The sequence below is a fragment of the Clavelina lepadiformis genome, chromosome 4, assembly GCF_947623445.1.
Source record: "Clavelina lepadiformis chromosome 4, kaClaLepa1.1, whole genome shotgun sequence".
NCBI classification, from domain to species: Eukaryota; Metazoa; Chordata; class Ascidiacea; order Aplousobranchia; family Clavelinidae; genus Clavelina; species Clavelina lepadiformis.
The window spans coordinates 5,287,859-5,309,261 of record NC_135243.1 but is presented as its reverse complement, the minus strand read 5'-3'; the positions used below and the strand labels follow the sequence as shown (position 1 = coordinate 5,309,261).

General features: G+C 36.9%; 2 protein-coding genes and 1 pseudogene across 3 annotated transcripts; 2 read left to right on the top strand and 1 right to left on the bottom strand.

Moving 5' to 3' along the window:
• The first annotated feature begins 2 nt into the window (after positions 1–2).
• On the top strand, positions 3–3,939 carry LOC143452404 (zinc finger CCCH-type with G patch domain-containing protein-like). 2 transcript variants are annotated; one of them, XM_076953361.1, is made up of 9 exons: positions 3–164; positions 399–557; positions 746–1,284; positions 1,605–1,790; positions 1,939–2,075; positions 2,311–2,401; positions 2,617–2,749; positions 2,974–3,239; positions 3,757–3,939. In XM_076953361.1, the coding sequence occupies exons 1-9, from the start codon at positions 114–116 to the stop codon at positions 3,893–3,895; spliced, it is 1,701 nt and encodes a 566-aa protein (XP_076809476.1). In that variant the 5' UTR covers positions 3–113; the 3' UTR covers positions 3,896–3,939. The 2 variants fall into 2 exon arrangements, with proteins under 2 accessions (XP_076809476.1, XP_076809477.1); XM_076953362.1 differs by having other exon boundaries at positions 13–164; positions 403–557.
• Positions 3,940–4,517: 578 nt separating this feature from the next.
• LOC143452409 (heat shock protein beta-7-like) lies at positions 4,518–5,913 on the bottom strand. The gene is made up of 2 exons (XM_076953370.1): positions 5,575–5,913; positions 4,518–5,383 (listed from the first exon to the last, which is right to left on the bottom strand). The coding sequence occupies exons 1-2, from the start codon at positions 5,742–5,744 to the stop codon at positions 5,281–5,283; spliced, it is 273 nt and encodes a 90-aa protein (XP_076809485.1). The 5' UTR covers positions 5,745–5,913; the 3' UTR covers positions 4,518–5,280.
• Positions 5,914–15,394: 9,481 nt separating this feature from the next.
• On the top strand, positions 15,395–18,197 carry LOC143452402 (serine palmitoyltransferase 2 pseudogene; annotated as a pseudogene).
• The last annotated feature ends 3,206 nt before the right edge of the window (positions 18,198–21,403 follow it).

The window sequence follows — 21,403 nt, the reverse complement described above, 5'->3', positions numbered from 1 at the left end:
TTTAAGGCAAAGTTTTTGAAAACAACGTAATCATGTAGTTTATAATGTAAATAATGTTGTAATCTGAAGATTCCTTCACACTTGTTGGAAGTGGTAAGCTTCAAGCGCTTGAAATGGATGAGTTAAAAGGAACGTTGGAATCATACAAACTACAGCTAGCGCAGGTAAAACAAAACTGTGAGTTTGACTAAAATTCTTTTTCTTTGTGTACTCCATGTTGCAATTGTCGCCTTTATTGTATAATTAGTATTACCAAGAGCATCCATAAGAAATATATTGGCCTACTTTTAAAAATTTGGTCGTTACTGCTCGCATATATGACACGTTGTGAATTAACACAATATGCTTCAAATGCACGACATAGGTGTTTTAAATGGGCGAATCCGTTTCTTTTTAAGATAGAATCTGCGATTTCAGCCGGCCAGTCCGATGCCGAGCTTCTTGTACTTCAAAGTGAGATGAAGGAGTTAATTGATCTCACCGAAGAGAGTGTTTTATCACATGAGAAAAGCAAACTGCTCGCTATATTGGATGAAATTGCAGATGATAACAATGAAGTGAGTTTGATATCCTGGTAGACCTTGTTCTTATTTATCTTTGATTTCTATTCTTTCCTATATCTCTAGTTTAACTAAAATAACACATTGCATGGTTAGTTAGATGGGTGGCATATTTGAGTGTATGCCGCCACCTTACCACATTGTACCATAGTTAATGTTATCAAAAGGTATTTGCTTGCTTTTAGACTGGTGACCATCACACAAATGCACAAAATGGTGAACAAGGTATTTGTTCAGACGTGGACAATCAAAGCAAGTCGATGGATGATGAAATGACATTGTTCTACGCTGGTGTTAATTCCGCACAAGACAATGGATCTTCACAAGGTGTCATGGCCGAAACAAGCAAATCAAAGAAGGTGTCCGGCAGACTCGATGGTGGTGGTCACATGACTCCACAAGTTGCGGAAGAAATTACTAACGATGAAGATTTCTATGTCGATGATTACTCGGACTTATCAGGGGAAAATTTTAATTTTAACGAAGATTTTTTGGAAACTATTGAAGACTCTGATGATATCACAGGGGTGCGCTGTAGAGCACCTTTCAGGACAGAGTGGTCTGGCGTGCAGTACCATAACGCCATGATCATGGACGTAATAAACGAGACTAATAACTCGAAAAAGGAATATTCTGATCCCAAAATATTTGTGAAGGTTTTGTTTTTGAACCCAACTCTAATTGAAATGAAACCCTGTCACTTTATGCTGGAAGGAAAATGCAAGTAAATATGTGATACTGATTTTGGCAGTAATTCTTACTGCCTAGCGTAGTTCACCTATTTGCTTTGTTTTGTCAATAGCTCATTGGGTATTTATATTTTGTCATAATTAAACATAATCATAATTTTAATCATAATTTGTCACTGGAAACCATTAATGGTAAAAGGGCATTGATCTGGCATTCTTTTGAATGACACTGATGTTGAAATACTGGTATGTATGAAAATATATGTGATGTCCAAAAATATAGTTACTTCTGTAAAAGCGGGCAATTTGGAAAGCTATAACCAACCAATGGCTAACAAGGTTTATGCTTTACAAGATTTTCGTCCCGTGAATGCAAGTTTTCCCATGGACACACAGTGAGCCTGTATGTTTTGCGGAAATTTTCTGAGCCTGATTTCTCGTCATTTAAGGCTGGCTCAACTTGTGTTGCGAAACATCCGGACGGGATTTGGCATCCTGCGACACTGCTTGAAACCCATGAAAATCATCAGTACACTGTTCAGTGAGTTTTGTCGATCCTTGTTTGGTAGCAGTGGCAAATTTTTCTGTATTGTGAGGTGTGTGGCGAGTAACTGCAAAATTATTTTTTGTTTAACTTTTATGTAATGCAAAACATGTTGCAGCTGTTCCACTTAGCCTATCTTCTGCAGGTTTTCGCATCAAAATCTAACAACCACTTTAAACATTGATGAGGTTTTTCCGTCTTTGCAAAATGACATCGATGAATACAGCTCAAGCTCTTCAGATGAGGATGACGTCATAGAAGTCAATGATCGTCAGGAAATTGGTAATATACCACAAGTAACTTGCAGCAATAGAAAACTTAAAAACAAATAATAGCGTTTTGAAACCATTTTGGCATTTCTTGTTTTGGTCTGAAGTGGATATTATGATCGCATGCTTTAATTGTGACGTTTTTCTGAATTTCATAATACATAAGCGACACTGTGTTAAATTGAAATGCGAGCGTAAGGCATTAACTAAGGTTTATTTTTTAACATAAGCTCTGTGTGTTGTTTAAGCTCAAGACTCGAGCAGCAGTGAACAAGCTAAACTCGGTGCCTGGGAGAAGTACACGAATGGTTTTGGATCGAAAATGCTCATGAAGTTCGGGTAATAACATTTTCAATTGATCCTTGCATAACCATAACATATTCATCACCCTACTACGTACACTTTACGTTGTACCTGTAATAACACTAAATAATACTACTTAGTTGGCCTACATGTTCCAAAGCTCTTAACAATGTTTTTGTAAAAGGTTGCCATGTTTTGCTTTTGGCCGACATTGCGTTATGAATTGATTCATTCTTTGGACTAAAATCTAGATACAAGGCTGGAGAGGGACTGGGTAAAGATGGCAAGGGCAGAGTGGAACCTGTTCCGGTTGTGGTGTTACCAGCTGGAAAGTCTTTAGATCATTGCATGATGATTAAAGAAAAAAAGATGAGAAACAATACCGTACGTCAGGAAGTACTTAAGCTAAGCAATATTTGGGCATTTTATTCACGTTAATGTCTAAACCCTTTTCCAATTGGATCTATTGTTTGCCTAAATTTGATACTAGGTTTTTGCGAATAAGTCAACCATGTCAATAGCTAAATATTGAATTTTGAAAATGGAGTTTAAAAATTTCTATTATCTTCTATTTATTTAACTTTTACTTACGCATGAAACCATCACAGGCTGCAGCGACATCGAGTTCATCTCTGCCAAAACGGCACAAACACACAGTTTTTCATTTCATTAATAAAACCCTCGGAGATAGAAATAAGAAGGATGACCGTCTGAAAAAGCTTTTACCGAAAGACTCTTTTGGAATCAACAAGCCTATGAAGAGTTCTGGACCTTGTAAAATAAAAGCGGAACTACTGAAAAACGACTCAAAAATCAAACAGTTGAAAGACAAAATATCAAAAGTGAAAGACGCCATCAGAAGAAACAGAGAGAGGTGACAAGACTTTGACAGCTTTCTATAATTTGGTCTGATATTTTTGAATGTTAGATTAAGATTTTTGTTTGCGGTACAAGAACTTTTCCTCGGAAAAAGGTGTCGTTACAAAACATGGCATCTCTCGCGCTGCCCCAATGTACCTTCTCTCACAGGCCACGATTCTTTATCGCATGCTTCATAGTTTTATTTATCAAGTCGATTTTTTCGGCGCTTGTTATAGTTAGGGGAACTCTGCGTGTACCTAGCAGATAACTTCAGTTATTGGAATTACTCTCCAAGACATGTTCTCGTTATTTCAATTGCACTGGCTCTGTATTGTATTAGCCGTAATATAAAGCTGCGCCCGGTTAAAAGCTGCTCATCGGGAAAGTTTTACAACGGTAATTGCGAGGTCGGCGTTGCTAGTATGCAGCTGACGGTTGCGAATGTTATCAGAAATAAAAATTTTCAAGACACACTTACAGTTATATTAATAAAAGCTTAACTATATTTGTTGATAATTTTGTCTGCCTAGGAACCCCGGTGTGGCGAAGCAGATGCAGGGGAAACTAAAGCAACTCCAGTCCGAGTTGGATTCGGTTCGGTCTGAGAGTTCGGTGATTGAACTTCACCAGAAACGAGCGGAAACTCATCGGAAAATGACTAAATTTTAACGTTTAAATATTTTTCACATAAAATTAAAAATATAAATTTGCAATTGGTGCTCGTGTTCACAGCAGTGAGAATTAAGTTGAGACCTTTGTTGAACGAGTATTTGCGGCAGGTGGCGCAAAAGAGCTAGTTTTTAAACCGACCTACCGTCTCAATCTTGGCGGTTCACAGTCACACAGCGTTACGTTTTGTATGGAATGTCATCGAAATTAACCGCTCTACGTTTGACAAAGCGGTGGTTTTATTATTCTTTGTCACCTTGTATGCTTTATTTAGTTTTGACATCGTCATATGATTGCAAGTCACTCGGAATGTAGGCCGCATGCATGACTAATTAGATTTTGTTGTGATTTTAAAAAGTAAACACTGCTCACATTTTTCTCCTGAAATTGTGTTGTAAAAGATTTCCTAGGTTGCGTTAACATTTTTTGGCAGAAGCATAAAATCGCGATCATTGCTTTTTACCAATTTTACTGTGGCGAATATGCGACCTTCAGCATGTTTGTCGCGTGTGTTCCAGATTTTGAGCACTTCGCCTTGCAAAGTCTCAGCAACTCGATTGCCTGGCGTTAATACATTGTCTGACGAATCTCTTGGAACTAACAACAACAATACAATAACAGGCCTAGTTGTTACACCTGCAGTGAGAATTGTTTGTATTGAGCAACTGTGTATCAAATCGCACGAAGACAATTCCCAAGGACGCTTTCAAAGTGGATAATTGAAAGACATCATATGATTTCATTTAAAAGAAATGCGCTACCTCAGGAAAGAACAAATACAAAGCTGATTAAAGGGCTTAAAACCCTTTGAAAAAAAGACAGTTGAGAAAGTAATCAACACGGTTGGCCACAGATAAGTTACATAAACATACAGTGATGGTATATTAAACGCAGGCAAGGTCTTTGAAGACGTTATAATGATATTCAAATCCTGTGTGATCAGTAGCTTGATTTCCTATCTTAAGAAAGTGACTATTTCACCGTAAGAAGGTCACGCAGCCCGTTGTTGAAGATAGGTAGGTAGGGCAAGGTTAATTAATTGCATCAGAAAGAACAGTTAGGTTTGTTCACTTGGTTCTGTATTAATATTTAAGTTGGGCGGACAAAAAACTGTGAAAAATTGCTTTGAACCTAAAATCTTTTTACGGTGAAATAATAACAGCCTATTCTTATACAATCGATATACGGTCACATCGTACAAATAGTATAACAAAGATACATTGTGAGAATACCGCTTTCGTGTGGGGTAAGGTCTTCACCACATAAAATGCCAACACTGCTGCCTACGAAACCGCAGCTGCAAGTATAATACATCAAATACGATTCGAAAGATGACACTAAACATGCATAGATAGTCGGAGTTGACAGCAAGGTCATTCGTGACGTCATAATGTACCAGGCTTCCAATCAGCGCGCAGAACCAACGTTCCATCCCGATATAACTGCGTCGAAATGCTGGTTGCGTCAACTTCATTGGGGAGTTGACATCTGCAGATAAAATGCATTATTACGTCACTTTAAAGGTCATTTTTGTTACTACCTGCTCATAAATAAACAGATAATTAACCGGTAAGTACTTGGTCTAAATTAGAAACCACAACAAACGCTTTGAAATACAGGAATCGAAGCTGGATTTAACATTTTAATTTTCAACAACGCACCGTAAGTTCAACGCTTACTTGTGACTGAATTCGGCTTCGCTGTTGCCGTCCACCGCCACTTTCTCGGCCCGGACTTCGAGCCGATGGTTGACCGCTTTTACGATGATGTCTTCCGGCAGAAAGTCACCGACTCGCACCGACATCGACCATTGCTGACGTGGTGTCATTTGTCCTCGAATAATTCTCATTGTTGAAATTAATGCGTGCGATGCGTTTTATCAGTGACTTACAAAAGCTCCCAAATAAGACCAATGTAAGCGTATTGTTTTAAATATCGAAGTAAAAATGTCTGCAAAATTCCAAAAAATAATGTTCTAAGTCTAAACTCTAAAGTGAAAAACGTAACTAAAAATTAAAAACTTATCCATCAAAAGAACCAATATTTCTCAACCATAACGACGAGTATTCTCCGAATACCCTTGACTTATTTAGTTAGACATCACATGCATTTCAGCTCATTTCTCTTACGTTGTCTATGTAAATACATCTCAAACAGGAAGCGAGTTTCACGACACCGGAGTCTCACCAATAAGTCAACAATCTTTCTCTATATGATTTTGTCAAAGCACTAAGGAAAACGTCATAATAGCTATTATTTCCATAAACTTTGCTTGCTCAAACGTGACATTTCGCTTTATACTTTCCCCACCGCTCATTTGAAATCAGTTAGGTGAAACTCACACACTGCGCAAAGTTTATTTAAAGCTATAATTGCTCATCGCTTGTGTCAATGACTTTCATTTGAAAACCACACCATATTTAATGAAACCTTGACGTTCGTAAGCATAGGCGTAGCCAGGGGGGAGCGAAAGGGGCCATGACCTACTCAAGTTTTTGTGTTTATAGGCTTCTACATCAGGTGGCGGTGTCTTAAAACAAACACTTCGTAGTTCCCTTGAAATCATGAAATATTTGCCCCCCCCCCCAAATTTTTTTCTGGCTACACCACTCACTGTTCGTAAGTCGTCCAAGAGCTGGATCACTGTAGTGACATAACAAAGAGCTTGCGTGCTTAGCTTGGAAGCACACTTTTGGGAAGTATAAGCAGTGATTTCTGGTCATGCAAGTTCTTTGACAATTTTGAACTTGGTGTATCGGCCTCTGCTTTACAATTTACTTGAACACATGCTGCATAACTAGCAATCTTCTAGCCTGCAAACCATTTGGTTCTCCAGTTTTATCCTGTATTCTACGCTGATATAGTGCAGTAGCTGAAAAGGATTAAGGCGCTTTCGTTGTTAAAATTGTAACTTAATTAGTATCGGTCTACAAGAACTCCCAATTTGACAGTTAACAATAAGCAGACACCGATATGTTCTCTAAGCCATAGGCCAGTGGTTTTCACATTATGCCATCCTGCATTTGTTCGGAAATCTCCGAAATCATAATATCTTGTTTCTTGCCACAGGCTACTTCATTTGATATGTTCATTCCTGTCATCACCCCTTTATGACGTTTGACTACGTAAAAAAGAGAAGCCTATTTTGGTTTCTTACGTATGACGCTGACTATTTCAAAGCGCAGCTTGATTATAGCCCTATGAGTCACATAGCACTGAAATAGCTTGTTCTGCATTCTGCGAATTAGGTCCAATTTAGTAACCAGGCTATTCTTTCAGTGAAACTCTGATGCAATTTCATTGTTGTAAGTTTGATGATTGTTGTAAGTTTGATGATGTCAGTTCAAGTTAAAATCTGGGCAAGTGTAATTAATACGGCGCCGGGGTGTATCTCTAGTCAACTTTATTAAAATAAGATTGTTAGCAGGGTCTGAAATAATGTTGGGATTTTGGAATCATGCTCGAAATTTCTGGAATATCCGTGATTTTCACAACACAATCACGGGTGTTTCGGGATTGAGAAAGCAATAAAAATCACGCACATGCCGTGTATACAAGAAAAATCGTATTAGATCCCGTTTTGTTTTTACGACAAAAAGATGCAGAGAGCTTTTGTGCCAAGCCCAAATCTATAATTTCCGAAAGGACTTTGGTAGAAGTACTTCTCATGAATAATATGACATACGTTAACGAAAACCACACTATATTACCGCATGACTGCGTGAGCAGTATGGTTGAGTTGTTGGCATGTCGCTAAATTCATATTAGCGACGCTCTCTGTCCATGTACAGTATATAGCGGATAGCCTGTTAAAAACCGATTTTCGAAAAAAATCTTGCTCACAATATTTACTAACTGTAAAAAGCTTTGTTTACAATCAGCCAACTGAAACAACATCGTGACAGTCGACGTATCTGAAAAGATTATTTTTGACCGATATCCAACTTACAATGGCTCGCGTGTTGTGCTTGTTTTTACGTTTTGGCTTTGGAAAATTCACCGGCACTTTACCCTATCGTTCAACGTTTATTTACTTCATTTTTGCGACATCGTTTTAAGAGTTTGGCCGAGATAAAAGCCTGAAAACATTGGAGACACATATCGCTTAATAGGGTAATATGCACATGAGCAAATTCGATACGTTTTCTCATCACAAGGGGTTTGCAGTGTTCTATCCAATCTGAACTTTGTTGTCAGACCATCCGTTTCGGAATATTCGAGTCTGCCATGTCATTTACCTCTGAAACAGATGGCTTTTGTTGTGAACTACAATATCAAAGCTACATATGAACTACATATGAAAATCAAAGCAGATCTTAACGAGCTTCATAGTCATGTTTTGACAATGGCTGGAGCAAGTAGTAAAGATTTCAAAGTAATCTAATTTGCTGAAGTAGTAAAGGAAAAGGTTAGAAGCACGTGCAAGAACACAAAACGTGATCTGCGTTGTGTACCAAAAGTTCAGACGAACAAAATGAAGAAGCAGCACAGATAAAAGCTATGGGGGACCTGCAGGGTGACATATCTAAACAGTACGCTGACATCATAAAATTCATTTCTGAGACTTGCATTGACATCATGGGCAAAGTGCGTGAATATGCGGTTGTTGGGATGGGCTCTCTCGCAAGAGGAGAAATCTCTCTCTACTCAGACTTTGAAAACATCATCTTACTGGACGACAACATAAGTAGAAAGAGCAAGAAAGTAAAGGTGCTTGCTCTAGAATATTTCCGCAGCATCACATTTCTTTCTCATTTAATTATTTAAGCTTTAAGAGAAGCAATTGTGCCGTTTGTCGTCTCTATAAACGGCTATAAGAATTGCAAAGAATGGTTTGTGAAAAGGTTTACGCCACAGGGCATATCGTTTGATGTAATTCTCCCACATGCATGTAAGTTTCCACTGGGCAGGCAGAAACACAATGAAAAGAAGAAATAGAAAACCGAATTTATCAACCAGTGAAATGTTGAAGTATTTGTAAAAATCAGAAATCCTTAAAAACGGATATCACTTTTAAGAGATTTTAATTAAAACTTGCTTCGTTGCTGGTAAACACTCTATTTGGAAACGGTTTTCGAGGTTGGTAAAACAGAAATTTTCTGTATCATACAAAAACATAAATTCCCAATTAAAAGAAGATTTTGAGAATTTTTAGATACTGAAACAGTTTTCGGGATAATCATTCGTTCAACGTCAAACGTCTCGTTTACAGAAGTACAACTTTGTTCATTCAAGCACTTGGCAGCATACATTATATTTCTAATTCCAGTTATTCCAACTTCAATGTTGTGGATCACTTAGGCTACTGGAGAAACAAATAATAAACCAAGAAACTGCTCATAAGCTGGGAATGCCATAGCAATTGCTTGTCAGTTTCGCCTGGAAGTTTACTGCTCCACGTACAGCCAAATTGATAGCTTTTTATTTTCAACGGGATATTATAGCGACCCCGTTAAAGTGGATATATTGAAGTTGACAAAATTAATTGGCGTCAAATCTGCTGTGGACTATTTTGAAATAACTTGGTGCTTGCAAGGTATGATTCAAATAAAAAAACTTGATTTTAGGTTTGTAACGCAACACTTGTTGTCGTACAGAATGTAAGCGTTGTAATATTTACGTCTGCGTGATAAACTAATTGATACTTAAGAATAAAGGGCAACATGCCTATTCCAGTTTTGAAGTTAAACTTTTTACACTTGAGTGCTACAGACAAAAGGGTAGATTTGATGATGCCCTTAAACTTGCAAAGGAAATTCGTACAGAATACAGCCCTGATAGCCGAGCACATTTGTTCGCTTCGGTGGTGGCATTGGAAGTTATCAACGAAAAGAAAAAACAAGACAAATTGAATGGCAAGCTTGTGGTAACAAGCCTTGACGAGGATGAAATTTTCCAATATTTTCTGGAAAATATTCAGAATCCTCCATCAAATTGTTTACCTTTTGATATATTGGACGCTTATGAGGTTTGCGTACAGCATTGTCTGGAAGTTAGAATTAAATAACTATATGTTTCAAGTTTCAACCTTGAAATTTTATTTCTTTGTTCATATCTTCCTTCATAACAACAAAGAAAAGTTATCGTATGACAATTTTGATGAAATGCACATTCGCTCAATCATTCATATAGCTAAATGTCTACTGCTGAAACGTAATTATGATTCGGCAATAACAGTTGCAGAAGGAGTGCTTGCATATTACCAAGGAGTTCCTAGGCAAGGCGAGAATTTCATTTCTTGGGTTTATGCTATTATTTTGAAATGTTTCGCAAAGAAGCATGACTTTTCCACAGCGATTGAAGCATTGAAAGGATAATTATTGATTCGCGAAAGGTTTAGCAATGAAGATAATGAAGAAAATATTAAACGTATAAGAACGGAAATGAAATTATATGAAGAGTCATTAGAAAACAAAGAACGTTTACACGAAGTTTTAATTAATGACTTGAGAAGAATCTTAGAAAACTTAATTTGGCAAAACCGTTTGTATAGTTGCTATATGAACATTTTGTTGCAAGCTTGAAGTCAGCTTCGGTAAATACCCTTTTAGATCTTGGAAAAACTTTGGTTTTCTTTCAGCAAACACAGCTGTAAATTGATAAAAGATGAACAACAAAGTTTGACATTTAGTTATGTGTGCATGAGTTTTTTGTAGATTTGATATTTAAACTGTTAACATGGTTTAATCAACGTAATTATTTGTTTCAAATCATTCTTTAAATATTTTGTTACCAAAAATGCTTGTGGTCTAACTTTGTGTTTTCTTTCCAATCAATAGAGAGCAGGTATATACATATCATACATACACATATATACGAGTAAGCAATAAATTGTGCATAGCATAAACTAAATTTAACATATATTTCATAGTTAAGCATTTTATTCATCATACGTTAAATAATATGCGTTTTCTATAACCTACACTGCTTATTTACAAAATGTTTTCACAATCGCCCATAAAGCAATAAGTAAAAACTATATCTTTTATCATGTGGTCACGTCATTCCTCGTTCGAGTCAAACTGTCCTGCTTATAAGATGAAATATAAATACAATAAATTCGAAATATTTTAACTTTATTTGTTTTAAAGGGTTGCAAAAGTCAGGTTGTCAGAATAACTGACTATGATTAGCTGAGTAACCAGCAGGTATAACTAACTACAATTTTTCCCAAAAATTCGGAAAGCAATGATATAACTCTTTTTATTTGTAGGTTTTTTTGACCTGATAAAAACAGTTGCACCAATATGTGAGGGTCTATTTAACTTTCAATGCAAGATAGTGAGACAAAGCTTTTTCCCTTGAAATGCATAAATATAAATGCAGATAAATTACGTAATGTAAAATACAGATGACATATACTGTTTAAGACAAGACTGGTGATAACTCGGCTTCTGTCAGGAGCACGGGAATACAGAATTTGGGTCTTAGATATTTTTGTAAGTTTTTCCAAAATGCGGTCTTACGCTACTGTTTGATCTGTATTAAATTTCTGTAGGCAAGTTTGTGTAATAGGCTACTTCGTCTTTGTGTAGACAAGATGGTATTCAACCAACCAGGCTATATATCGAGGCAAGGAGTCGAGTCGCCACTTTTCATCATCCATAACCAACAAACCATGCAATCCGAGGAAAAGGTGGTAGATAGAACATTCGAATATAACATTACCGTTGGTTTGCTTCTCCGCGCCACATTCGCAAGCCGCAGAGTTTTCCACTCGCCATTGGTAACGAGTAGAGCGGAAACGCCCCGTACCGGTTTGAAGGCTGTTAAGTCATATCCAAGCCTTCTCAATAAAGCTGAAGTCAAGTTAGGTAACAAAACAATCTTCGTCGCTGACCAAGCTCAGAAATCGGGCATGAATTTTTCTCCACCTTGCATTCCAATTGTGTTTCCCCAAACGCAACGCTCTGACGCCTACGTTGTCGACTTAACTATGTGCTTGTCTGGGAGCAGTTGGTTATGCCAAGCGGCTGGTCGTTTCATGTAAGAAGCTCTAGGGTCGAAAAGTCCTGCGCTGTTGCGAACGCTAATTCATTGAGCATAGAACGCTACCTCAACTGTGTTCTTGCGACACCAAGTGGCTAACAGTGTATATTGTTTAAAGCAGTTCTATACTCAGTGAAGCGGTAGCCTATATCGTTGGAGCTCATGCGCAATGTAGGCTACTGTGTTATCAGAGTGTTATCAATAACCAATCATCATCACGAAATGAAATTAAAGATTAAAGCTAACTCAGTAACTACATAATAACTAGTCCGGTATAAATTAGTAAATGTGGAAGTATATTCCGTATTTTCCTTACTTTCGAAACTAGTTATAAAAGAGATCCATTGACTTCTAGCATCGAAACCTTGATGCTCACAAGGAAAGATGTGGTGGACTATGGGTTTAAAGCGGGTGTCAATTAGACCTTTGAGAACCTTGAAGGAGACATTCTACAAAGGCATTATTTGATAGCAATTTTAGACCCCCAGCGGTTTCTGAGTTTATGACTTTTCTACCACAAAGGTTTCCCTCAAACATTTGGAGATTTTGTGGTGTCGAAAGCAGGAAGACAGAAAGATATGTAGTCAAGAATTCATGAAATGTCCAACTTGGCGTATGAGTTCCCGACAGATATTGTCTGGGCCCTTATAGGCCTACTTACCTGACTTTGTTTTTGACACGTTGACACTTCCTTATCACAATTCCTGTCGATCTGGAGTCTCTTCTCTAGTAGACTTTCCATTTTCATCAGTTGACGGTGGTTTGGGAAGAGAGGAGAAACGGAAGACGGAAACGAGACGACTTCATGCTTGAGTGTGAGGAGTCGACGGTCTTGATAGATTCCATTCACTGCGCAATCTTCTTAGCGTCAAACTTCTCCAAAAGAGTGGAGGCTGCTTTGTTGTAAGTTGCGTCTGAAGAGGCAAAATGAAAAATGTGCTTAACTGACTCATGTTTGGAATTTTAGCACGGCAAGTAGTTGGAGCAATGGCCGCGTGGTCACTTTTCCTTTGTGCCAATTAGTTATTACTTATTAGTAGGCCTATCATGGCTCTGCAGATACCTTGGTAAGCCTGATCCAGATTTATAAAATGAGATGATAGCAGGCCTGATGTAAATTCGTTTTTAATGAAGCTAAAGCGCTTCAATTCGGCCGTTTGGAAGTACCATTCGTCGCTTCAATGCTTGAAGTGGTAAAGAATCTGGTGAAGTTCACTGTTGTGCTTGAAAGTGACGTCATGAGTTTGCAGGGATTGATAAACAAAGGTTGACGTTGCTTGTTCACTTTATCTACAAATAAATAACAAAGGTAACCAACTTCACCTTTTGAAGAAGTCAAGCTTAAATATGAAAGTGATAGGTAGCCAACTTGACGCCGTTTTGCACTTACAGGAACGTCACGCAACCGCGGAAGCGCTTTGCACCTGCCCGTCCAGTCAAGTAGTACAAAGCAGTTGCGGACACTCTGACAGTACATAAACATAAATAGGAAAACATATATACAAATATAAGCTGAATGTATGGTTTTGAGTATAGATTTTTAATTTTTTTAAATTGCCTTAATAAAGGAAAGGCATTTGTCGTGTCAAAGATAGCAGGACTTGAATTTGCAAAAATAAAGGGGTTGGTGCTGATTGCACCAACCGGTGCAGATATATTTGTAAAAGAATGAAAATTGGAAGATGCAAAATGTTGCAGCTTTTAAAAGCAATCAAAAATTTAAATCGAAACTCATCACGTCTGTTTGCTTATAGTCTGGTCAAACTCCCAAAGTTTTTGTGTTCATAGAGGTAAAACAGATATAGAACGCAACGCAAAGTAAACAGCTTTGCTTACATGTACTCTGCAGGGCAATTTCTATTATCTTGGTGCAAATACGAGCATTAAACATTCATCCTAGTGTTAGATTGTTGGGTCATTGGTTATACTCGTATTCATTTAATTACTCCTTAGTAAAGATATTTACCGATTTTGAATAAGTAACCAAGTTTACGCTATGACAAATTTTAATTCGTTTGTGTATTACTCGTGTGAAGTATTACACAACAAACTCATCTGTCATAATGACCGCGTATCCTGGCGGTAATTGTTAGAATATGAGCGAGGACGATTGATGGTTGATGACTTGTTTTACTTCTGCTTCGATGAAATGAGTTCTCATTTCTCAAACGGCGTGACTATGCTGTTAGTTGCTTAATTCTGTCTATACATATTACTAAATGATAAAGTTCCCATTTTATTTATTATAACACACAAAGGTTTTCATCTTCGGGCAAAGCTTACTGAATGTTACATTGCGCTTGATAACAAGTGAAATCGAAAGCGGTAAAAAGGAAAGATTGCAAACATTACATCGGTATATATATGGCACATCAGTTCAAGCGAGGTAATTTATCTGAACGTCATTAAGGAGAATTCAAATCCGGTCAACAACTGAATCACAAGATCCCAAAATCAAATTCAAGCATCTCGAAAACAACTTCTGACTCGTGACGTAATCGTCACAACGCATCCAGAAAACCTGTAATCAGCTTAACGCCGGGGAAAACATTTTTGTTATTCAAATTTCATGATCAATATCACAACCACTATAAAAGTAATGGAAAAACATTTTTTACAAGAAGATTATAAGAGGAGATATTGGAAAGAAAACACAACTGTATTGTGGTAACAGGGGTATTGACTGCGCCAACTTATGCACCTACTTTCAAAACTAAAAAGAAAGCAAGACCCAAAAAAGTAGCTGCTTGACACTTGTAACACAACCAGGGGTTTCAGGTACAACCTGCTTCTTACTGTTTGCCTTATCGCCAAGTACTGAGGAGTCAATGAGTTCATAGAGGCAAAAGGAGTTTAGCGCTGCCGCAAAATAAACAGTTTGTTTGCGTGTTTAAGAGATCTGCGGAACCTTCTTCGATAAATTTAGGTCACACCCGCAGCACGCATCTGATAGATCTGACCTTTATACTCCTCTTTGTTTGAGTCGCACAAATAAAACTTAGAGCCATTATTTTTTCACAGTCAACGGATTGGTCGGTTGATAAAATGTTACGCAAGGTTTTTGCCTTTTTTGCGTTGGTTTCCTCGATGTTATCGTTATTCATTGTACATTTATACTTCAGTTTTTAGTTTACCTTTTCCTAGCGAAGGTGGTGATTAAAACATGAAAAGTTTTGTAGTTCGCTTTTGTAAGTTTTTTTTAGCTTAAAAGTGGCACTGATTTGCGTCTAAACATATGTTATTTTTGATTTACGAATGATTAAAAGGTACCATCTATGTTCAGCAGTCGGTCAGCTATAATGGTTTATATGCATTGGATGGAATATATTTTAACACTTCCACGAATATGGACACAAATACAAAAACCAAAAATATTTATAATATAGGAACGTGTTTAGTTTAATATCATCAGGCAAAAAATTATATTTAGAAAAGAATGTTTGTTGCGGTAAGTTAGTTACTATAAAAGTATAGTAAGTAAGAACTAAGAAGTTTAATACAACATTACTCCGCAGAAAAGCATAACAAGACGGCTTTAAGTCAAAGATAACATGATTTTGTTTAAACTTACTTATAATTATGTTTGAATCTGGTTTAGGGCAAAATTAATTTAACAATTTCATCATGGTTCTGTTTTATGTGTGGAGAGCTTACAGAAATAGAAAGCTAAAATGACTGTTGTAACAAAAAATGGTGTTTCCAATGGTGTTTCCAATGGTGTTTCCAATGGTGTTTCCAATGGTGTTTCAAATGGGAAACATTCTCCACACGTTCGACCGGTGCGTGCATTTCAGGAGACTTTTGAGCCAATGCCTCTGTCTGCATCTATATTTGCGTCTGTAAACTACATGTTTTTGGGTTTGTTCGGCGTTATCCGCGATTTCCTTCGTACAAACAAAATTGAAAAGGTGTTTACTGCCTCTGAAGACCCTGAAATGAAAGGTTTTGCTCCACTCTACGACGATTTTTTAAGCTTTTATCACAGAAACGCATTTATGCGTATCATAGAATGTCTCACCAGGCCACTTGCACGGGCTCCTGGCGCAGTGCTTCATATAGTTGAAAGAGAATTCTCAAACGCCGGCTGGGTCTGTAAATATACCGGTAAAATACTAAAGAATGTTGTGAACTTGGGCTCGTACAATTACCTTGGAATCTCCGAAAACAAAGGCAAGTCCACCAAAGTAGTTATTGAAGCCGCCAAGAAGTATGGTGTTGGTATCTGTAGTCCAAGGCGTGAAGTGGGGAACTTGGACATTCATTCCGAACTAGAACAAGTTGTGGCAGAATATTTAGATGTAGAAGCGAGTATCAGTTTCGGCATGGGCTTCGCTACAAATGTGATGACCATACCAAGCCTAGTTGACAAGGATTGCCTCGTGTTAGGAGATGAACATAATCACGCATCAATCGCGACAGGCTGTAAGCTTTCAAATGCTACCATTCGCCGATTCAAGCATAATAACATGGAAGATTTGGAAAAGAAGCTCTGCGATGGAATCGCTTATGGACAACCAAGGACACATCGTCCTTGGAAGAAAATACTTATAGTTGTCGAAGGCGTGTACAGCATGGAAGGCTCCATCACGAATCTTGCTGGAATAGTTGCACTGAAAAAGAAATACAAAGCCTATTTGTACATTGATGAAGCACACAGTATGGGTGCACTAGGAAAGCGTGCTCGTGGTGTAACTGATTACTTCGGAATAGATGCAAAAGAAGTAGACGTCATAATGGGAACATTTTCAAAATTCTTTCCAGGTCAAGGTGGTTTTATTGCTGGAAGTCGAGCCATCATCGAGCATTTAAGAGCAGATTCTGCCATAGCCAGCTACGCTACGTCCATGTCGGCCCCAGTCTGTCAGCAGGCAATATCTGTGTTCAACATGTTATCTAGCACCGAAGAAGGAAAGAAAAAAACCAAACAACTAGCTAAAAATTGCAGAATGTTTCGTCAGGGACTGAAGAAAGCAGGTTTCATTGTGTACGGCAACGACGATTCTCCAATAGTACCGGTTATGATCTTTTATCCATCCAAAATGTTGGGCTTTAGTCGGGAAATGTTAGAACGTGGTTTTGCCGTTGTTGTCGCAGGATATCCAGCAACGCCGGTGTTGGGATCGAGAGTAAGGTTCTGTTTGTCGGCAACCCTCACTGATAAACAAATACAGGATGCATTATCGGCAATTATTGATGTTGGTGATCTGGTACAAATGACATATTTAAAAGGCAAGTAATCACGCAGAAACTTTCCATCCTATAAACGACGAACGATCTGAAGGACCCTATACAATTTTTTACCAATTACTTTTGTTATACTGTAAATTCAAGGCATGCCGCCCTTAAAAGTAAGAAAAGAAAATAATCAAACTCGGCTTTCAACATAAATTGCATTTGGATTAAAATGTTAAAATCTCCGACAAGTCAAAGGGAAATGAGTTTATTAACCTAATACTCAAACTCTCTTTGCTAGCACGGCTTTAATCCGTTATTGTTTAAGTTCCATTTCTGACCGGTTTGGTTTTATCGCTACGACTTTGTAATAATTGTTACATGGACTTTATTGCTACTATGGTTTCATGATAGTTACTGTGCTTATTGAAATTTAAAATTGTCGTTATTTTCACAGTGCACTAAATCATGTCTCATACGAAACAACGTCGCCGTATTTAACATCGTTAAATGGCGTTTGTATTTTAAAACTTAAGCAATGAAAAAGAAATCATGAAATAAAAGCGGAAATAACTTTTTCTGAAGAATACATTTTTACCAGCAACATGTGTTTATAAGTCTGTAAGCGCCCATACGTAATGGATATTACGAATTATTAGGCAAAAGGTTAAATAATAGTATCCAGCATTTATAAATATTCTGCAAAGACCTTTAGTTGTTGTACACAGATCATCAACACGCCGAAATTTAACATCTTGTAAACTGAACATTTGTTTTTGTTTTGTTTATTGTGTATCGGATTTGTTGCTTATAAAATCAATTAAACCTATTTGTAATTATTTTCCTTTCAACCTGAGCTTTCGTGTGGTTAACACCATTAATGTGCTGTAGGTCATTTGAGTTGTGTTACGAGCTTATCTTCACGAACTTTGGACCGTTATGCAATCATATCGCTTAACAAAAAGGTTACCGTTATGCAATCCTATTAATAAGAAAAAGGTTTCACGATTTCTCATGCTGTACATAATTCTGCATTTATGAACCTTTCTTTCTTTAAGCAATGTTATTAATGTTGGATGTAAATAAGAAATTTCAGACCGCTCTCGATTCGTGCTACTCAATAAAATAATTTCAACTGCAACGTTTGGTTTGTTGCCAAACGGTAAAAAGGCAGAATAAGAAGTGTCAAATGATGTAAAAGCAAGTTAATAATTAATTTAATCAACCTTTGTCAACTTAGCCACCAATTTCTCTTATGAAGTTATTATTAAGATCAATGTCTGACTGCCTGACTTGCCAAATAGACTGCATCACGTGTCGTGCTGTGTACTTTTTGAATTGTTTAAAGACTACAAGCAAATAGACATCAACCATGCACAGTACATTGTACAAGTTATCATTGTGGTTAACTTCATCCAAAGGAGGTGATTTTTGCAAATATCTTAATCAACCTCCACAACTGTGAGACTACATTTCAAATAAATCAATCTTGCGAAGGCAAAACCTTATGAACAATGGATATTAAACTGGCAATCGATCTTAGATTTGTGGTTACATAAAGACCGATATATCAGGCTTTTTCGTTCAACTTTAATATCATAAAAAATCGCAATGGCTTGGTATAAAATCATAATTTTTCTTCATGACATTACAACGGTAGCGCGATATCGAACACAGGTTACACTATTGCGAATACAGCGCTGCAGTCACTAACCCTTCGGTTACCAAGGTTACGACTCGCATGATTTTGGCCAAGGCCGAAATATAAAGAGTTTTTGTTTGATCATATTTTTTACCACAGTGTCATGTAAGAAACTCTGCCATGTGTTAATGCTTTTGTAGGTACTGTATATACTTGCGCCTTGCAAAAATTATTTACTTGATATATGTACAGTAGCAGACCCGCTGTACAAAACACACAAAATGTACGAACTTTAACCGGGCAACAAAGCACGTTTAAGCACGTGTTTTCTCTTTTAAAACTCGTTTTTCTCTTTAAAATGGTACAGTATATCTTTAGACGGAAAGCTTAACCTACAGTATTCTTTGCTCATGGGATTAAAACGGCCTTGCTTTAGCACCTTCACTTCCATTGTTATTATGCCCTTCTTACTTCCTTTCGAAAAGGGACGTTTTGCATATCTTTTCTAAATCCTACGTTTTATCCGCTATTGTTTGTAACAGCCTGAATTGTGCCTTCAAACTAATTTTCTTGCCCGTATTTTTGAGCCGCATTCAATTAATTATCAAAGAACGATGGAGTTTTTCTGCTAGTTTTGGTTTATATTTTGAAATTTTCGTGTACTCGTCTGCCCACTGTTTGTCCAGGTCATTCGTGTGCACACCATTCAGTGAGAAACACTTTATTAAGTCTAGCGTTAACAGTTGGACGTATCAAAACAAGTGCTGATAAAATAGAATAATTTCATTTCGCTAACGAACGTTCTATTGCTACGTATGTTTTAACGTCTACATAAGCCGTAATGAACAAACCAATCATTCGTCCAGGTTCCTGTGTCTGGGGCCAGATGTTTTTGCATTATCGGTTTCCATGTCACAACTTTGTGACGAACATTGATGATTCACTTAGTGTATAGCACTATAGTGCGATTTCAATTGCGCTTTGTCAACACCAAGTGGTCAAATGTGTAATAATGTGGTGAGCGATTCTTTGTTTCATCGCAGTGTGATTGTTGCTGGATTGCAGCGGGATTAGTTGTGCTGATTATAATATGATTATTAACCAACTATCACTTTAGATTAAGTCATGTAATTATCGCGGAATATTCTAGATTTCTAGAAGGAAAAAACAAGTTAATGTAATTACGTAATACAAAAATCAGGTTTTTGTACAGTAATTTTGGTCACATCCTGTTTTTTGTTGTTGTTTTATCATTAAGTTGTGTTGTGTACAGTTGTGCACTTTATTACCGCTTTTGTAAAATTAAACAAGGGACTTTTCTTGTAAACTTTTTAATTTTGACGAGATAGCTAACATGGTTTATAACAATGAATTAAAATTTATTTCATAATATTTTTACGTTATAACCAAGAAAATGCAGAAATTTTGGATTACTAAAACTAGGCAGTTTAAATCAAACATAGCTTATTACGGGAAAGCTGTTGTTAGATGTCCGTAATATTTGAGGTTCCATATAAGGTTAAATTAGTTGTAAGTACGATTCTACGAGTCCTACGAGTTAAGGTAGACAACGCTTTTGCTTTGTATGATTTAAGACTGGGCAGCAAGCTTTTGGCGTGAGGTTATTTTTTATTAGGTTATTTTATTTATTATTAAGTTATTTTAGCGTGAATTTATTACCAACTTTTTCTTAACTTGTTGAGTGTAATCACGAAATAACGTTGTAAACAAAATCCCCTACCAAGTTTTCATGGAATAAATCTATGTTTTTTCGATAAAACTAGCAAAAAATATAACCATTTTTGTGTGCACACGTTTAAGACTGTACAATAATTACGAGTAGTGTACAATTTTTCTGGTTGATTGAAGATTTCGATGTCTGCGTCGTCAAACGTTTGCCAGCTCACAGTTTACGCCACACTGAAGAAATTGTAATCGAATCGGTGACACACATGATCTTGCTACAGTGTTGGCATCTATCAGGCGATTTTCTTTTGTATTGATTTGTAAAACCTATTGCGACAGAACTTTTAGAATTTTCGAGAATTGCGTCACCTGGTAAACTTGGGTAAATCGGAGAAGCTATAAATACTTCTCAAGGTGGTAATTCGTTTCAACCCCTCTATTAAAGAGTGGACTTTCCCTGCTCGCTTATTCTCTGTGGTTTGAATCTTTTCAGTGCAGGTCAGGTGCCCGAGTATACAAAGATTAAAAAGGCATAAAAATGAAAGTTTTGGTTATGGTGTTGTTGTGCGCTAAGGATTTCCAAAGCAAAGCATGTTATTTTTATTTCACACATGAACAATTTACGACAGGTTTAAATACTTTCTGTTATCTCATGTAACCTACAAATGTTGGTTAAATTCATTTTTGTTTCAGCACTAATGAGCACTCAGTTTTAAAACAGAAATTTCTATTTTTAACTATCTTTATTTAAATTCGAGTAAATTTTTGTGTTTCCCAGATAAAAATAATTTGCTACATGTTAAATCATGTTGGAAGTTAAATAATATTGAATATTGTCCCTGTGCTTGTGCTAACTGATATAACTTCCTTTTGCCAGAAATGTATTTCGATAAACATAGTTCTAGTTTTTTCTACTTTCTAGTTCTTCATAATAACTTATAAGTGTAGCCTTTCATAACAGCCTCCGTCTGTAACAAAGCAGACTTAATCTTAAAGAACATGTTGAAGGCTTTGTTTAC